At 42.7% G+C, this 20,126-nt stretch overlaps 1 protein-coding gene across 6 annotated transcripts in view; it reads left to right on the forward strand.

The window, feature by feature from the left end:
* EFCAB2 (EF-hand calcium binding domain 2) overlaps window positions 1-20,126 on the forward strand; it is a 153,339-nt gene that overhangs the window by 112,915 nt on the left and 20,298 nt on the right. For 3 of the 6 annotated variants that reach the window (XM_009196026.4, XM_031660115.1, XM_017953258.3), the window contains 5 exons: window positions 4,183-4,262; window positions 5,375-5,417; window positions 5,557-5,623; window positions 12,457-12,553; window positions 13,254-13,554. In XM_009196026.4, the coding sequence (XP_009194290.1) occupies window positions 4,183-4,262; window positions 5,375-5,417; window positions 5,557-5,623; window positions 12,457-12,553; window positions 13,254-13,347 (381 nt within the window). In that variant the 3' untranslated portion in view covers window positions 13,348-13,554. Of the gene's footprint in view, window positions 1-4,182; window positions 4,263-5,374; window positions 5,418-5,556; window positions 5,624-9,157; window positions 12,205-12,456; window positions 12,554-13,253; window positions 13,555-20,126 lie in introns of those variants that run through there. The other 3 variants (XM_003893674.5, XM_031660125.1, XM_031660123.1) reach the window with 2 other exon arrangements.

The following is a 20,126-nucleotide window of genomic DNA, read 5'->3' on the forward strand; positions in this document are numbered from 1 at the left end:
TACTCTTTGACATTGGTCTGGGCAATGATTTTTTGGATATGATACCAAAAGCACAGGCAACAAAAGCAAAAATAAACAAGTGGGACTACGTCAAACTAAAAAGTTCCTGCATGCAAAAGAAGCAGCAAAATGTAAAGGCAACCTATGGAATGGGAGAAAATATTGCAAACCATACATTTGATAAGGGGTTAATATTCCAATACATATAAGGAACTCAGACAACTCAGTTGCAAAAACAAAAACGACCTAATTAAAAAAAAAGTGGAAAAAAGGACCTGACATTTTTTCAAAGGAGACATACAAATGTCCGACAGGTATATGAACATCATTGTTCATCAAGGAAATGCAAACCAAAACCACAATGAGCTATCACGTCACACCTATTATAATGGCTACTATCAAAAAGACAAAAGTGTTGATGAGGGTGTGGACAGAAAGGAACCTGTCGGTGGGAATGTAAATTGGCACAGACACTATGGAAAACACTATGGTGGTTTCTCAAGAAACTAAAAATAGAATTACCATATCATCCAACAATCCCACTTCTGGGTATAAATCCCAAAAGAAATAAAATCAGAATCTCTAAGAGCTAGCTGTATTGCTATGTTTATTGCAGCATTATTCACAGTAACTAAGATATGGAAACAACATATCTATAGACAAATGAGTGGATAATCAAAAGGTGTGTGTATATGTACGTATGTAATGGAATATTATTCAGCCTTAAAAAAAGGAGGTCCTGCTATTTGCAACAACATGGATGAACTTGGAGGACATTATGCTAAGTGAAATAAGGTAGACACAGAAAGACAAATACTGCATGATCTCTGTTACATTTTCAAAAGTCAAACTCATGGAAACAGAATAGATGGGTAGTTAACCAGACATGAGGGTAGGGGAGATGGGAAAATGTTGGTCAAAGGGTACAAGCTTTCAGTGATAAGAAAAACAATTTCTGATGTACAGCGTGGTGACTATGGTTAATAATTATTCTATTCTTGAAATTTACTAAGAGAGTAGATCTCAAGTGTTCTCCCCATACATACAAAAAAGGTAACTAGTGAGTCCATGGATATGTTAATAAGCCTGTGTGGTAATCATTTCACAAGGTATATGTATGTCAAAATGTCATGTGGTACACCTTAAATATATGGAATTTTTATTTGTCCATCATACCTCAATAAGACTGGAAAAAAAAATAGAGGAAACTGAATGACAGGTATATGGGAACTCTGTATTGTATTTGGAACTTTTCTGTATATCTAAAGCTATTCTAAAATCAAAAGGTTATTCAAATATAAACATCCTTTTATAATATAAAATGGTGTCTATATTAAACATTCCATGAATGCTGTACTTGGAATTATTATGTAATTATATTGTTTCTAATGCCATTGCTTATACATGTTTTTGTGCTTAAGAACAAATTGGATATGGCCTCTAGAGGACAGTGTTGGGTTATAGAAAGATGTTACAATTTCTGCCCAAGTTGAAGATGGTCATAACCATTTTTCTTCTTATTTTCTAACCACAAGGCCTGTTTATTCATTGTCCCTCTTTAAAAACAACAATAACAAAGAACATTTATGACTTGTCCGCTATTCTGACTAGTTGGCTGTTTTGTTTTAACTTATTTTCGTGTAATTTTGGTTCCACAAAGATCTATTAGGCGAGAAAGATCTGCGGAGATTGCACCATAATCTTCACATCCCTGAGGGTTTGTGAAAGTCATGAGGGAACCCGGGGAAGCGATATGAGGCATATATTATGTGTCATTTGTGAGTTCTTCCATGATGGAGATGGAATTATAGAGTTGAACTTCCTTTGGAACAACAAACAACAGTTTGTAGCTTGATCAGGGTGCATGTAAGCTAAAAAGGGGTTTTGATCTTTTAAAGGTTGAGACCGCTGCTCTACAGTGGTTTGTTGGTGGTGGGAAGAAAGGAAAAAAACCATTGCTCTCGCTTGTGGAGCAAATTTCTGGAGTAACCAGAATAGCAACTCAACATTTTTATTTTAAAATTCCTCCTTTGGAGATAACCTCATGAGATTTACATTATATTTGTCCGAGGCTCCTGAGTAGGGAGTTGCAGAGTGCTACTCAAGCGCATCAGAGCCATGTGAACATTAATTTGCAAAATGCTCGCCTTGGACCTAGAGGCAACTGAGAACAATTGTTCATGAATGGATGGACTCAGAAATTCTGAAACGCACAGTTCTGTCATTGAATGCATTGCATTTTCTGCTGAGAGTGGAGTCTGAGGGTTCCACCATGCTAGGTGTGAATCTAGTATAAACATGAAAAAATAAGAGTCATTTGGATGATGGTGTGTTCCACTTAGCAACCACCTATAGTGTTTCGTTTGTTTGTTTGTTTTTGCTCAAAGAATAAATCTGTCCAAAGCTCATCTGCTGAATTGGGATCTATGAGCCTTTTAATAGGATTTTTGAAAGGGAGTGGAAAATTTACAGCTCCTTATAGATAGCCTGACATGAAAGTTAAGGTCAATGGTGTTTTGTTCAGCCACTCCATCCAAGTCGAACCCACGGGCAGGGATCTGTTTCGTTCTCATTTAATAGTGCTAAGTGCCAAACTTTCTCTTTCTCAGGTATAGTCTTCTAATCTCATGGTGGTGTGACAAAGTTCTATTTACCATGTAGGTACTTAATGCATATTATGATGATTTAAGATGTAGTTGGTCCTTGAGATGGTGATTGGTCCCCTAACCTGATGCCTCATTCAGGGTTCCTTATCAGGGAAAAGCATCACCTTATCCCAGTGGTATAAGTCAGAATCTTGGGAGTCATCCTTGAATCCTCTGTTTTTTCCATCCTTATTCATAATGAATGCAGGACCAGGTCCTATCAATTTCACTTCTTCAAATATTTTTTGAAGCCATCCATTTCTCTCTCGATGGCCGTCACTCCAATCTACGCCCTTGTCATATCTGCTTGGACTACTAAAGAAGCTGCCTCACCCTCAACCAGTGTCCTTTAAACCTCTAGACGAGGAGGAGATCACATTGATTTCCCATTATTCTAGGGATATATTAGTTAACCTGATTGAGTCAGATTAAGAAGGTCTCTGTTGTTTTGTCTCCCTTGTTCTCTTCTTCTTCAGCCTCGTCTCATATTTCTCCTGCCTTTTGTATTGTAGCCTTGGGCCTCCCATATGTCAGCACAGAGGTCTCAGTGAGTTGTCTTAGGTTTCTAGGACTGTTCTCCTCATTGTCTCTGTCTCATACCTTCATTTCCATCCTTCTGGTTATTGAGGCATTTCCTCATGATGATCTCCCTGACTTCCTTATTCATGGCGGTTCTTTTCTTTTCTTTTCTTTTTCTTCTTTTTCTTTTCTTTTTCTTCTTTTCTTTCTTCCTTTTCTTTTCTTCCTTTTTCTTCTTCCTTTTTCTTTTCTTTTCTTCCTTCCTTTTCCTTCTTCCTTTTCCTTCCTTTTCCTTCTTCCTTCCTTCCTTCCTTTTTCCTTCCCCTTCTTCTTCCTTCCTTCCTTCCTTCCTTCCTTCCTCTTTCCTTCCATCCTTTCTTCTTCCTTTTCTTCTTCCTTCCTTCCTTCTTTTCTTTCTTTTCTTCTTTCTTTCTTATTTTGAGGAGTCTGCCTGTCAGCCTGACTGGAGTACAGTGGTGTGATCTTGGCTCACTGCAACCTCCACCTCCCGGGTTCAAGTGGTTTTCCTGCCTCAGCCTCCCGTGTAGCTGGGATTACAGGTGTGCACCACTACGCCCAGATAATTTTTGTATTTGTAGAAGAGATGGGGTTTCACCGTGTTGGCCAGGATGGTCTCGAACTCCTGACCTCAAGTGATCCACCTGCCTTGGCCTCCCCAAGTGCTGGGGTTACGCCACAACGCCCGGTCGAGTGTTCTTTATCGACTGTTCTTACAGACCCATGCTCCTTCCCCTCATTGTGCTTACATCAGTTCACAGTGTATTTGTGTTGTGTTTCTTGATTAATGTCTGTCTCCCTTATCAGAGTATCAGCTGTGTTCAAGTTGAATGATGAAGAGAAATCTTAAAAAAATAAAGTACCAGCTCTGTGAGCAGGGGTCATGCCCGAGCGTGCTCACCATCCGGAGTCTCCAGCACTTGTTACAGTGCTTGGAAAAAGTAGTTGCTGAATACGTTTGTTGAGTGAATAAATGGCTGTTTACTTATTGAATGTTTAGGTAGAAGAAGAAGAACCCACTGGATACATTCGATTCGAAAAATTTCTTCCGGTGATGACAGAAATACTACTAGAAAGGAGGTAAGTAAGTAAATGCAATTGTTAAGGCAAAGTAATGGTTTGAATTATGAATCCGTTCATTTCAGGACGCTTGACTTTTTCACTTTGTATGTTATACTCAACCAGTGTATCTTAAGGTGGCCTCCCTCTAACCTTTCAAGATACTTCTGAACTGCCAGTTGGTACATGCTTAGAAATATCAACCACATTAGTGTTATCCGAAGCAAAGCATAATTAGGGGGTAAATAAGCTACAAAAATTGTAAATCAACATTCTTATTATCTTCTGTTTCGAATTATCAATGATAAATAAGAATCCTAACATTTTTCTAGCAAAAATATAGCATTAGCTTACGATAGTTCATTCATCATAGAATTCTTGTGCCCAGATAAATTGATTTCCAAAAAGCGAATAGATAACCTCAAACATGTCAGTGATTTTGCACTAAGTATTTCCTGTGGGGCTGAGGTATTTCAACTTTCATATCCAGAAATCCAAAAAGATTTCAGTGAGGCGAGTATTATCATCCCAGTATATCAGCAGCCTTTATTTTATTTTTTATTTTATTTTATTTTTTTGAGAGGGAGTTTCACTCTTGTCACCCAGGCTGGAATGCAGTGGCACCATCTTGGCTCACTGCAACCTCTGCCTCCTGGGTTCAAGCGATTCTCCTGCCTCAGCCTCCCGAGTAGCTGGGATTACAGGCGTATGTATGCCACCACGCCTGGCTAATTTTTGTGTTTTTAGTAGAGACAGGGTTTCATTATGTTGGCCAGTCTGGTCTCGAACCCCTGACCTCAGGTGATCTGCCCACCTCGGCCTCCCAAAGTGCTGGGATTACAGGCGTGAGCCACTGCACCCAGCCCTGTTTTGTTTTATGTGGTCATTTATTACAGGGGTCCCCAACCACCAGGCCAGGGACTGGTTGCACGCTTCTCACGAGAATCTAATGCCCGATGATCTGAGGTGGAGCAGTTTCATCCACAACCCATCCCTCCCCCTCCCTGGTCTGTGGAAGAATTATCTTCAGTGAAACTGGTCCCTGGTGCCAAAAAGGTTGGAGACTGCTGATTTATTATGTAGAGACTGCAGTAAATACTGTGGCATTTACTCATTTTATTGCATAATTATAGATACAGACCAATTCCAGAAGATGTCCTTCTTCGAGCTTTTGAGGTATGTAAACTCCAGCTTATATGCATATACATACATATAAATACATATATTTATATACACATGTATATGAAAAATTCATCATGTAGAACTTAATTCACCAAATGAAAAAATATAATATCTATCTTTTCTTTTCCCCTAGGTTTTAGATTCAGCTAAACGTGGGTTTCTTACTAAGGATGAACTGATCAAGTATATGACTGAAGAAGGTAAGCATGATTTATTACTTATCACAGTGACTTATGTGAGGAATTAATAATTTGTTAACAGTTATGCGGAAGTTATAGGGGATACTTTAAAATCAGTTGTTCTGGTTAAAAAGTTATTTACTGTTCCTACTGTTTTGGCTTGGGGATGGTTTCTGTTCTGTGGGGGTTAAGAGGACAAAGAGTAGGGAAAGGGGAGATTGGTTGTTGTCTCGTAGGATTTTGTGAAGCATAGTGATTACTTCTGTAATTTCAGGCATTCCATTCAGAGCATTTCCAGAATAAAAGATATGCCATGTGGAAAACATGAACTGTCAATCACTGTAAATGAAGGCCTCCTCCTGGATTGAAGATTTGAATAGAAGTATATAAAAATCCCCCCCCTTTTTTTTTTTTGAGACAGAGTCTCACTCTCTTGCCCAGGCTAGAGTGCAGTGGTGCGATCTCAGCTCACTGCAACCTCCGCCTCCTGGGTTCAAGTGATTCTCCTACCTCCGCCTCCTGAGTAGCTGGGATTACAAGCATGGGCCACCATGCCCAGCTAATTTTTGTAGTTTTAGTAGAGATGGATTTCACCATGTTGGCCATGCTGGTCTTGAACTCCTGACCTCAGGTGATCCATCCATCTTGGCCTCCCACAGTGCTGGTAAAATTTCCTTTTTAAAGAGCTTTTCTGTCGGTGAAGTTACAGCTAATGTAACCTCAATTGAATACTGAGGTCATTTTTAACACTAAAAATTTCCTTTTTTAATGTTAATTGAACCATATATATTTGTTTCGAACATGGCCCATCATACATATATGCATACACACACACACGTAAAACCTGCACACTTACATACATGCCAACGTATTTCCTTTAGGAATTCTGTCTGCTTGGCTGATGTGTAAAGTTGTTTACCTTGAAGGTCAGTGGCCTGATGGACAGTCTCCTGAAGCCAGCCTCATATTGGTCACCTTGCCTTCTCCCATACAGAGCTAGAGCTCCCTGGTTCACACATTGAGTCCTGAATGACTCAGTTGCTGATCACTTGTGACAGAATCAAAAGTGCAAGTAATTTGGAGTAGGGAAGACTAAGACTGCATCTACATGCATGACTGGTTTGACCATCCCAACTTGATCCACCTTTAGACGGAACACAGGGAGTGAGGGTAAGAATGCCACGACCATCAGAGCTGCCACCCAAGAACTCTTATGCCGTTGTTAAAATTATCTTAGGGATTAATTTTGATGGGAATGTTACAACTTTCAAAGCATCAGCTTCTTAATCCTAAGGATTAGTTTAAAGAAAGTAAATCCTAGGTTATGTATTAGGCAACATGAGTTTAGTCAAAATGGCTCAAACAGTTAGCTTTTCCTACTGTTGTGTGCCTACTGTATGTTTACGATTCAGTAAGTGTAGTAAGGTATAATGATACTGAAATCTTCCTCTCTCAAGGATATTACAATCTTATTGGGGAGATAAAACTAACATAAAATAATTCACAATACAAGACAATAGAAAAATCAATATCAGAAGATCAACCAGGGCCAGACCAGCCTGGAAAGCTCGATCTGGGAAGACTTAAAGAGAAAATAGGTTTTTTGAGAGGGTAGAATGTATATAGTTAAGTTGAGGGCAGAGGTAAACTCTGATGCATTTTAATTCCCTCACACACGGTAGATCTCAACAAATGTTTGTTGAATGAATGAATGAATGAATGAGTAGATGATGAAGACCAGGTGAAGGGGCTAATGAGAGGGAGACATTATTGATACGTAAAACAGTCTGAACAAAAATTGGGAGGTAGGAATGAACATGCTATTTCAGAGAGAAAATAAGCCTAGCTGGCCCAGAGGATAATGTTGGCAAACAGCGGGAAATTAACTTCAGTAGATTTACTAGGACTAAATTGTGGAGTCCCAGGCTCAGGAGTTTGGAATTCCCCTGTGGGCAATGGAGAAGTATTATAGGCTTTTAAGCAGATGAGTCACATGGTGTATGAGTGATTGTGAGAAGGTTTTTCTGGTGCTGGTCGGTTTGTTAGATGCATGAGAAAGAGGTTGGACTAGGGAGGCCAGTTAGAAGGTTATTTCAGCATCTGAAGGCACCCAAATAAAGGCCTGACCTGGCAACAGAAATGGCAATGGGGAGAAGGGATTGGTACAGTAGGACTGTCTGTGGCAGGATCCATGGGTCATGATGAGTAACAGAGTGTAGGTGACAAAGATGAGAGCCGAATCAAAAATAACATCAAGGCTCTGCCCTCAATGACAAATATTATGGTAACGCTACTGACTAAAACAGAAAAGTCAGAACAGACTGCGGTGTATACAGAGATGGTGCAATCACGTGGTTTACTTAGAGGACTGTGTGATAATTTCAAAACTGATATGTTTACAGATAGTTCATGGTACTTAAAGATCAACTATTGAGTATCTCAGTGGACTAAGCATAGGACAGGTATTTTCAAGTAAGAATATATATAGTTTCAATTATTCATTCAACAAGTGTTATTACAAACCTACATATATGAACCAATATATTTGGAAGTAATATGTAAGATGTAAATTACTATGCAAATCTAAGTTATGATTTAATATAACGGACCCATCAGCTAAGTGTAATAGCAGTTGACTAGTTTGGTAAAATAGGTGCTTAAGAATTGCTAGTTTGAGAGTCTCAGAATTCTACAAATTGTTTTTAAGTAAATTTCTGCTACATAGCAATATAGATTCAAGTTACTTGCACGCGCTTCATAATATTCACAAAGTATCAGCTAGTTTGAGAATATGCATTCTTACAGCCCAGGATGTCATATGATAAACAAAATAAATCACATTGAATCAAGTTCCTACAAGATAGAAGTCCCTAAGTGTCCAGGAATGTGTATTGCATCAGACAGTGTTTAGCAGGAGGGAAGATCTCAGAACAATGTTTTAAACAAACACTTACATGTTGCTGCTTATATGCCAGGTACTGTTCTGCATCCCATTCAAATCACAACACATTTCATCCTCACGACAACCCTGTGTGATAGGTAGTGTCATTATCACCTCCATTTTATAGACAGGTAAACTAAGGTGTGGGGCAGTTAAGTGACTTGCTCAAGACTTTAGAGCGAGTAAGAGGCAGCCAGCATGTGAATCCAAACTTGTGCTTTAACCATTCGGTGATTTTCCTTCCATCTTTAATCAAATACTGGGGCTTCAGATTGATCCTCTGGTAATCTCAAAAGTTTTCATCTAAATAAATAACCTTGTTCGTGATATCTGTGTGTCTTCCTACTGTTTTGCCTGAAGTGACGCGTTCTAGAGGTTGCTTGATCTGTGACATCTACAGGCTGAAAGAAGTCCAGAATCTGCCAGGGTGTACAATAGCCTTCTCTTTGAACCTCTGGACTGTCGTGATATCCTGGCTCTGCAGCTCCAGGGAGCATAACTAGTGACAGTGAGGGAGTTTGTGGGGCTCCATGGCTATTAAGCTGACTAGTGGAAAGAGAAAGAAAAAAATCAGATGATCCTAAATGATAAATTTTCCTTTTTGTCTCTCTGAGGTGAGCCTTTTTCTCAAGAGGAAATGGAAGAAATGTTGTCTGCTGCAATTGATCCGGAATCAAATTCAATTCATTACAAGGACTATATAACAATGATGGTGATAGATGAAAATTAAATGTTCTAAAGATAATTTCTAATTGAAAGGACAATTTTAGAAATTGCTTCTCCTTGTTAATTTCACATCTAAGATAAGAGAATCTAAGGAATCTTAGGATTCCTATATGTGATATTTAATACCTTGTGACGTAACTATTTCTATTTTGAGATACTTTGTTTTTAAAGATGATCATAACACTTTAAAACAAATTTAGTATGTCTAGCCTTACAGAATGATAAATTACTCTTTATTTAAAAACTATTCTTAAAACATTTTAACATTAGAATTGATTGTTATATTCTGTAATAAAACTCAGGTAACCTTCAAATTAATTAAGCTGACAAAATGAAAATGACTGTAATGACCCAAGGTTTGACATATAAAGATCTTAAGAGGGGGCAGAATGACCAGCAATTGGCAATGAGTAGCAATATAATGAAGGCTTCCTTTTTCAACAATAACAAATGCTTCATCAATCTGAGTGTGGAAGGAGATTTATCAAAATAAATATTAATTGATTTTTTATGAGTGCCAATTACGAATGTCATTTGGGATTGTAATAACTGAGTGTAAACATTTATATTTGCTGATCCAGCATGTCACCATTTATGGAGTAGCTAAAGGAGTTGAGATCATTGAAACTAGAGAAAAGGCGGCTGAGTGGAAATTGATAGTGTAAGGTAGTGGCAATTCTCTCTTTGTCTTTAGAATTGTCACCTACTCGGTATATCTGTCATGGGAATATTGTCCTGAATACTGAGTAAGAATACTGAGAAATGTTTTGGTGTGCAAATGTGCAGCTCCTGAAAGAGCAGAATGAAGGACGCTTCTGTGCACAAGCAGTCACAATGGAAAAATAGTCACTATATGGCAACTTACAAGCAAAGGGGAAGATAAGGTAAAGGAGAATGAACACTTTTCCCAGCTTAGATATTCTTTTATAGCAATACACACACACACACACACACACACACACACGGATCTCTATTTAAAGATGGCTTTACCACCGTATGTGTGTATCTACATAGATGTAAACGTTTCAAGTTGCTGGGAGCCTTCCTCAGGCATGCTGTCTTGCCTCCGAAAGATGCAGCTGCTACCCAAGAGACTGTCACTGTTCATTCATTCATGAAACATTGAATGAGTATCATGAGATAATGTGCTAGGAACCAGAGTCCCTAACGAATCCAGGTCACAGTTGAGTGAAGGAAGCCTGCAAGTCCATCAGCAGCCACATTTCAGACAGGGGCACGTTCAGGGTACCGTGGAAGTACAGCAGAGGGGCAGCTACTTGGCCTTGCAGGGAGGGAGCTTTCTGGGAGATGAAAGGTGCCAGTGAGCAGAGAAGGCTTCCCAGGACAGGAAACACCTGACTTTAAAATGAGAAGTTTAGTAAGTGGGCAGCGGGGCACAGGGCATTTCAGCAGGTGAGCGGCAAGTCCAGAAACCCTAGAGGTGTCATGAAACATGGAACCACCTGGGAATTGAAAGCAGCTCAGTATGTTTGGAATGTAGGAGATTTGGGGGTCATGATGAGAGGTGAAACTGGAGCGGTAAACAGGAGCTGTATCATTAAGAATATCGGGTTAGGTGTTGAGTTAAGGTTTCAGCGTGAGAGTTTGGACTTTATTCTGAAGATCACAGAGAAAGATCATTTGTAAGCAGCAGGGAAAATAGATTTCATAGGTCAAGACTAGAAGTGAGACCCGTTTGTAGGCCATTTGGTTGGTGGGAGGGGATAGACTGAGAAAAGTCAAGCATGAATCCCAGGTTTCTGGCTCAGACGATGGGTAAAAGTGCCATTCATTCAGATAAGAAATCTGAGGAGCAAGTGGGGCATTGGTAAGCAAAATGGTGAGGTTGGGTACAGACACCTTTGGAGCGCAGCATGTAAGCAGCTTGAAAGGAAAAGAAGAGAGTCTAGAACAAAACCATGGGGAACATCAGCATTTACGGGAAGGCAGAGGAAGTGGAGCCCACAAAAGAGACTGGGAAGGAGAAGCCTGAGAAGAGGAAAGCTGGAAAGAAGCATCTTGGATGCCAAGATCAGAGAGAATCGCAAGGAGGGGGCAGTGGCCATGCCAGATGTAGTGGAGAGGAGAGGGAAATTAAAGACGGCAAAAACGTCCATTGGTGGTAGCAATGAAGAGTTCTTTGAGGGCCTCTCCCAGAGCAGATGTGGGGAAGCAACAGGGTATGGAGTTGAGTGGATTGAGGAAGGAATGGATGTGAGAAGGTTGCAGCCTGGAGGACAAGTTACTCAGCAGTGAAGAGAAGGAAACAGACAACAGGCTAGGGGAGTGATTTTTGGAAGATGGGCAGATGTAGCAAGTTCATTTCTAGTCCGAGGGCTGAGAGCCCGCAGAGAGGGTGAAGGGAGGGGCCGGCTTCCAGAGCAATACAGAGATTTAGGAACAGTGAACCAACGCCTGTGGTCCCTACCTCATGGCCTCTACTGCCTTTTGGAGAGGAAGGTAGTAGGTTACAGAGCTTGAAGAGAATGGTGTAACTTTAGAATATCTCTTGTGGGAAATGGGAAAAAGAGTTGAGAGAGCCCATGCAAGGATTTTCAAGAAACCCTGGAAGATTTTGTGCTCAGGAGCAAAAAAGAAAAGAAAAAAGGTAGATTGTTGTACCAGGGTTAAGCTTTGTCATGTGGGTGAGGTGGAAGGAGCCAAAGGCCGAGGAATCTGCAAGAACGCAGTTCTGAGGGTGTCCGTGGCTAACATGTTAGGGAAAGACCCAGGCAGGAGGACTGGCTAACAGATGGGAGGGTTAGAGGACTCGGGGCTCTAAAAGGGCAAGTGGCTGGTGTTGGTAGCAAGGGTGGTCTTTCCTACCATTCCTGAGTGATAATACGTTTCCTTTGAAATTTGACTTCACTGTGTTCTTAGAGCGTTTCTTTTCTTCTCCTGTGTTATTATATGAATAAATAGTAAGAGTGGCTGACGTTTGTTGACTGTTGTCTGTGTTGCAGGCACTGTCCTAAGTGCTTGACTTACATGAACTCATTTCATCCTCACATCCACCACCGGTGTAGGTGCTGTTAAGTTATCCCCATGTTGCAGAGGTGGCAATCAAGAAGTTACACAGCAGTAAGGGGCTGTATCAGCTTTTTCTAGGTTATGTTGTGATAACGAAACTCCCAAAGTCAGAGGTTTACAAGGATAAAACTTATTTCTGTTGATGTTTTTTTGTCAGCTGGGGTCATCTGGGACTCTGCCCTACATGTCTTTGTTCTACTCATGGCCTGGAGAAGTAGGATGTCGTGCTGGACGTCTGTCCTGCTTTGCCGGAGGTAGTCCCAGACTACACCCGTCCCAGTGTAATTATTAACAGGTCTCCTTTGTACTCTTAGAAATGTTCCAGTTTAGATGATTAATATGTGGTCATCCCATTCAAAAAATAGTGAGTAAAAACGATGGCGAGGAATCGTCACTTCTGGAAGGCTTTCTGACAAATAATTCCAGCAATGGTAACAGTGGAAGGCATTTCTTCCTTCTCTAGTTTGCCAAGATCATTTTTCCCCCCAGGATTACCTGAGATTTTCCCAAGGTAAAATCCAGATGAGAACTGATGTGCCGCTGGCTTGACCGCGCATGTCAGAATCACCAGCCAGAGATGAGGATGAGCCACATGCCTTCAGGACAGGGCGGAGATGGAGGAGGAGAGGAGTGTGGTGACCCTCAGAACATCAACAGACAGGCTGTTTATGATGGGAACACATTGCAGCTGGGAAGGAGGGTGGCCGAGATATGAAATACCCTTCAAGGTGGACGCATACCCAGGGCATATCATTCGGTGGCAGGGGCCAGCACGGACATGCAGCATTGAAGCGTGTGCTACAGCCTAATGCGTCAGCCCAGGCACAGACTTGTTTGGAGCACACAAAACAGCTCTGAGTTAAGTCCTGTAAGCCATTAAAGAAGTACGGTCTGGTGAATGAACCCTAATCTCTTGATGATCAAGTGATGACATCATATTCTCTCTCCGAGGAGACGCTGTCGTGCGCAGAAGGCAGTAGAGGAAGGTTGCATCGAGATTGCGTGCCGCCCCAGGCCCCATCGTCGAGGATTCTTTCAGAAGTTCTGACTGATGTTCAACTTCACATGTTGTCACAAGGGAATCTTCTCTGTTTAGTGTCATAAAGTTGGCTTTATGGAATGTAATTCATTTTTATCTTTAGCACAAATTTGTCTGTTTCTTTTAAGGCCACCAGAAAGCGCAACATAGACTCCCCACAGAAATCTCACTTTATCTCCTAAGCTGCAGAATAAACGTACCTTGTTTGCAAACGGAGCATTTTTCTTTACACTCAAATCACTTCAATGTGTATTTTGCCTCTTCAGCTCACCGACCTTGCCCTCAGCATCTGATGTAAATCACCGTGCCAGTTCCTGACTGGGAGAGTGCGTGGTCTCTTGCGCGGGCAGTTTGCTTACCCTCATGACTCCTGGCTTCTGCAGAGCCTGCCATACCCCACAGCTCCGCCGGGCCCTGTGGAAAGCCGCCTCTGTGCTCACACTGCTGGGGAAGGTGCGTGACTCAGGGCCCGACACACAGGCCTGAGGGTCCGGCGATCTTGTGCTCTGCTCCCAGCTCCATGTGTGACTCACTGTGGGTCAGGCGCTTCCCTCCTGTGCACCTCTGTCTGTCAAATAGAGAGCTCAGCTCTGTCCTTCTCCCTCCTGAGAAGAAGTGCAGAGATTCAGTCCCCTTTGCAGTCACCCAGTGTCTAAGTGCCAAACGCCTAAAAGACACAACAAAGAGAGTCTAAGATAGCAGGCTAGTTGGGACGACGACTGTTCGGTAAGGGCAGGAGTATTTTCTGTGGGATGGAATGTGTTCAGATCTTTCTCTCCTACCTTCCCATCTTCCTTCCTTTCCCTTTTCTAAATCCTTCCATATAAGAAGGTACCGTGTTTATACAGGCAATTCCTTGAAGATCAAGGGTTACTACCTTACCCTCCTGGGCTGCTTAAATAAACAGAGAGCCTCATGGTCGCGCGTGCTCCCCTCGTGCCAGGCATGGTGGCTGCGTGTTTCTGAAAGCGTGGTTGCCAGTCATCTGCTTCAGGAGCATCCGGAAGGAGGGTGTTAGAAATCGGCGGTGTGCCCCGTTCCAGACCCCTAAAACAGAGAAACTTTAACGTTCTCAGGGGAGCCTTATGCACGCTTGTGTGTAAAAAGCACTACCTGGGGCTCTGATACTGAATGCAAGTGTGGGATTCGGAGTTAGGCTCTGCTCCTTACTGATTACGTGATTGGCCCAGACATTTAACATCGCTGAGCTTCCCCGGAAGTCGAGGCTGTGGTGAGCCACGATGGCGCCACTGCACTCAGCCTGGGTGACAGAGAGAGCCCTTGTCTCAAAAAAATAAAAAAATATTGCTGAGTTTCTTCATCTTAATTTGTAAAGTGGAAAAATCACTTTTCTGGGCTGGTGTGAAGATTAAATGAAATAATAAAAGTGAAAATGTTTAAAAAGCTGTAGGCTCTGACACACATTATTATTTACAGAAAGCCAGCTAGGCAGAGAGGGAGAGAGAAAAAGAGAGGGAGGGGCGGGGTGGAGATCTGCTGCCTGGGTATGGACAGAGAGGTGGGGAAGTAGGTAGATAATAGAAAACTAATTGGAGAGAATGTGCGCGTCCCTGGGTTGCTGGTGGGGAGACACCCGACGTGTGCTGTCGTGGTGCTATTAATTATAAGGCGTTAAGTTTCTTTCTAGAATGTGAAAATAGGAGGCTTTAAGAGGTTTCTTTTTTTCTTCTGCTTTTAAAAATGTGCTATCTGTCACGGTACTTTTAGAACAGCAGGAATTATTTACCTCATCTAGTGGAGAAAACACTCCTAATCATTTGAAGAAACTGCTATTTTCCTTAAAAAAGAAAAATCAGACCAAGCCCAGTGGCTCACGCCTGTAATCTCAGCACTTTGGGAGGCCGAGGCGGGATCACGAGGTCAGGAGATCGAGACCATCCTGGATAACATGGTGAAACCCCGTCTCTACTAAACATACAAAAAACTGACCGGGCGTGGTGGAGGCCCCTGTAGTCCCAGCTACTCGGGAGGCTGAGGCAGGAGAATGGCGGGAACCCGGGGGACGGAGATTGCAGTGAGCTGAGATGGCGCCACTCACTCCAGCCTGGGCACAGAGCGAGACTCCGTCTCAAAAAGAAAAAAAGAAATCTCAGAAGAGGCTTCTAAGCATTTATCACCAAACTCAGGAAATGTACTGCAGTATGGTTGGGTATTGCATGACTTTAAATCTGGCTTTTAAGCACGTCAAGATGTGTTTCCATGCTCTAAACGCCTAGTTTTCAAATGTCTGGCTGGCTGGTAACATTCCTGGTTACCAACTCAAGGCATGGTCCGTACTTAGGAAGAGCTCGTTGTTAATGAGAATAAAGGTAAATCTACTTTCCAACTAGTCTTGATAATGTTTAAGTTTTTTAGTTCTTCTTTATCAAATCCGATAAGCCTGTCTTTGTTCTTACCCAACACGAGGCAGAGCCCATCCTGGTGGAACTGTCGCCCCCGCCATTCTCAGGAAACCCCCCTGCGTTGGGATTATCTTCAATTCAAGGTTACTTTTTAGGAAACTTTTTAAGTCTCTTATCAGTTTTTGAGGGCTGATGTCATTACAACCAAATCACATCTGTAAATCCCTCACTCAGTGGGCCACCTGTACGGTTAGCGATTGCACGGAAATAAACAAGATGGAATCAGTGCACGAGCGAAGGCTCCCCGAGCTTCCTTCACGGCGGCCGCCTGCCTTCCTGATACGTGCATTTCTGCCGTGTGGACCCAGGGAGGATGTCAGTGAGATTTAACTAACACGGAACCTAAATATAAATTAAAACAAATCCTGGTTTTCTTCCTGCACCCTAAGGAGTCGTCTTGCATTCCCTGCAGGGGCACCTCACTCTGAGATGGCTGCTTTAGAGAATCTTCTCAGGAAAGGCCCTTTGGGAAAAACGATGTAAAGTATAAAATACTCTAACAATTACTAGAGTGGCTCCCAAGCAATAGATACTAAGGAGAAATTGGAAAATGCCAGTAAACAAAAAAGAAGAGGAAAACACCTTCATTCCACAAAAGTTACCCACCGTTACTAATGCTTTGCTTCATCTCTTCTGAAAGCTTTTTCCAGGGATGTGTCTGTCTGTAGAACTTCTTTAAAATATCACTGTGGAACCTATCAGTTAGGGTCCTTGACCATGAGGACAGAAAGCAGGACTCACTGGAAGGCACCTGGGCTGAGGAAGGGGTGCTTACAGAGCCTACTGGGGACTGGGGCACCAGGCTCAGGCTAACAGGAGCCAAGGGGGCATCGGAGGGCAAAGCAGCATGGTGTAAGAGGATAGCAAACATCACATAACCGCAACAGCCCGTCCGGGGCCACTGCTGCAGGGGACGGCTTTGCACTGCTTCAGGTTCAAGGCCTGCAAGACACAGCCCGCTGAGCTGAGCTCAGTCTGGCCTGGGCAGGTAAGGGCGGACCTTGCTTCTAGGCAGCCATGTGGAAGGCAGGAATCCTCCAACCACCAGCTACACCCCACTGGAGGGAGCAAATACTCTGGTAAGAAATCAGGGTACTACTGGGGAAGAGAAATAGATAAATAACAAACATGACAATACTACAGGATCAGACCATATATGCTATTATGTAATCTGCTATTTTAAGTGAATACATAATGAACACTCTTTCCATGATAATGTATATTCACCTAAAACATAACTTTGAGTGACTGGATAGTATCTAATTGTTTGGCTATACCTTAATTAATTAATTAATTAATTTAGAGACAGGTCTTGCCGTGTCACCCCAGCTGGAGTGCAGAGGCACGGTCATAGCTCACTCCAGCCACGAACTCCTGGCCTCAAGCAGTCCTCCCATCTTGGCCTCCCAAAGAACTGGGATTAGAGCCACCACACCTGGCCTATTAGTTCCTCATTCTTAGTAATTTAAATAATTTTCAATTTTCACTATTATAATAAATTAAGATCAACATCCTGCTAGTTAAATCTTAATTGTTTGCTTAGAATACATTCCAAAAAGCAGAACTGTTGGGCCACCTTTAAAGTAATGGGGATCTATTTTTAAGTCCTTTGCTAACATGTTTTCAATCTGTCCCGCAGAAAGATTGTTCCCATATTCTAAACCCTCCCCAGCATATTTTTGCTTTTTATTTTGCAATTAGTTAGGGAAAAATAGTGTCTTATTGATCTTTTAAAAATTTGCATTCCATTGATAACCGGAACTTTCTCAAGGCCCCCCACAGCAATGTACTGACGGATTCCGTTGGATTAGCTCCACGAAGCACCAAATTCGAGCCTCACAGATGGTTTCTTCAGATAGAAACAAACCCCTCGGCTGCTATGAAATGGAGCCACAAAGCACAACATTACAGGCAGAATCTGAATTCCAGAGACAGTTTCTTTCAGAACAAGTATTATTTGCGGGAGGCAATTAGAATGAGCTACTATTGCACAGAAGACTTAGCAGGAAATGTCACAGATATTCAAGCAACAAAATAGGAACTGGGGAAATAAGCCTGCAAAAGAAGTGAAGAATGACCAACACAGGCAGAACGAGGGGCCGACTGGCCGCCTGCGCCCATGCCAGAATACCAGCTTCTAAGGCTGTGGAAGTGTTTCCTAATGCAGTTCATCTGCTCATTCAGTCAGCATTCATTGAATTCCCACCATGTGCCAGACACTGTGCCGGGCACCAGAGATGCCAAAATGAGTATGAGACATAGCCCTTGTCTTTGAGAGGTTTCAGCCTCATGGGAGAGACAGGAAGACCAGTAATGACACTGAGCGAGAGTTGCTCAGCAATGTTAGCCAAGTGCATTTGGGTCAATGTTAGCCAAGTGCATTGTTCAGCAATGTTAGCCAAGTCCCCCAGCTGGCTCTGCCTGGGGGACTCATGGAGGACTTCATAGAGGAAGTGACAGGATGAACTGCAAATGTTTTATGGGCTCACATTGGCAATTTTGCTGCCAATACTGCGTGGGTGAGAATGTTCTAGAACGAGATGGCTTGAGGCTAATGCTGCAATAGCTTTTTAATAGCATGGCTTAGGGAAAAGAGTGCTGAATTCCAGCTGTACCAGGTATAGGATATGTGACCTGGGGAAAGTCACGTGATGTGTCTGTCCTCTGTTGCCCATCTGTAAAGTGGCAGAAACCATAGCTACCTTGTAGGATTACTCTGAGCATGATGGGCTCTGCACATAGGGCTTAGTAAGTGGTATCTACCATTACAAAGTGTTGAGTAGACAGGCGCGGTGGTTCAAGCCTGTAATCCCAGCACTTTGGGAGGCCGAGACGGGCGGATCACAAGGTCAGGAGATGGAGACCATCCTGGCTAACATGGTGAAACCCCGTCTCTACTAAAAAATACAAAAAACCAGCCGGGCGAGGTGGCGGCGCCTGTAGTCCCAGCTACTCGGGAGGCTGAGGCAGGAGAATGGCGTGAACCCGGGAGGTGGAGCTTGCAGTGAGCTGAGATCCGGCCACTGCACTCCAGCCTGGGTGACAGAGCGAGACTCCGTCTCAAAAAAAAAAAACCAAAAACAAAGTGTTGAGTAAATATCTGCTGAATGAATGAATATAAATATTTTCTCCATATAGTAAATATCTTCAATTATATAAGAAGGTTGGGTACAGGTGTTTATAGGATGTCCGGGAGTAAGGAAGTCCATTTTCCTAAACTTGTGACCTCAGGGACTTCATGGAAAGGGTGTACGTGTCATTTTAACTTCATTCAATAAAATATTTAATTAGTGATATTCTATGCTGGAAACAGTTCTAGTAAACTGGTTGGGTGTGGTAGCTCACGTCTGTAATCCTAGCACTTTGGGAGGCCAAGGTGGGTGGATCACTTGAGGTCAGGAGTTCGAGACCAGCCTGGGCAGCATGGCAAAACCCTCTCTCTACTAAAAATGCAAAAATTAGCTGGGCATGGTGGCGGGCGCCTGTAGTCCAAGCTACTTGGAAGGCTGAGGCAGAAGAATTGCTTCAACCCAGGAGGCAGAGGCTGCAGTGAGCTGAGATTATGCCACTGCACTCCAGCCTGGGTAACAAAGCAAGATCCCACCTCAAAAAAAAAAAAAAAAAAAAAAGAAAAGAAACAGTGCTAGTAAGCAGAACAAAGTCCCCGTCCTTAAGGAACTTGGATTCTGACTGTGAGTTGAATTCTGACTGTGAGTTGAATTCTGACTGTGAGGTGAATTCTGACTGTGAGTTGAATTGTGACTGTGAGGTGAATTCTGACTGTGAGTTGAATTCTGACTGTGAGTTGAATTCTGACTGTGAGGTTGACCACAGAGGCAGATAATACATCAGTAAACATATGTCATGTCAGGATTAACACTATGAAGAAAGATGGAGCAGGATAAGGGGTGAGAGTGATGAGGTACTGTCCTGTCTAGAATGACATGGAAGGCCCCTCTAAGGAGGGGATCTTGAGTAGTGGCCTGAAGGGAATGAAGGAGCGTGGGGAAAGGGCATTCCTTGTAGAGGAACATCAAGCACCGAGTGTCTGGCAGCCAGAAGGATCAGCAAGGAGCCCCCAGGCCTTGGTAGCCTGAGTGAAGAGAGAGAAGCAGATGAGGTGGGAGAGGTGGGCAGGCCTCCGAGCATGAAGGGCCTTGTGGGCCAGGAAAGGATTTGGAGCTAAATGTGAAGAGAAGAAGAGAAGCCATTGAATGGTGCTGAGCTGGTTAGGGGACATTACAAGGGAGAGGGCGTCTCAGGTCAGGGTGATAATGGTGGGTAGTGAAAGGTGATTGGATTTGGGATCTATTCAGAAGGTAGAAGCAACAGGATTTCCCAGTGGGTGGGTTGGAAGTAGAGGAA

This window comes from Papio anubis, chromosome 1, assembly GCF_008728515.1.
Source record: "Papio anubis isolate 15944 chromosome 1, Panubis1.0, whole genome shotgun sequence".
In the NCBI taxonomy this organism is placed as follows: Eukaryota; Metazoa; Chordata; class Mammalia; order Primates; family Cercopithecidae; genus Papio; species Papio anubis.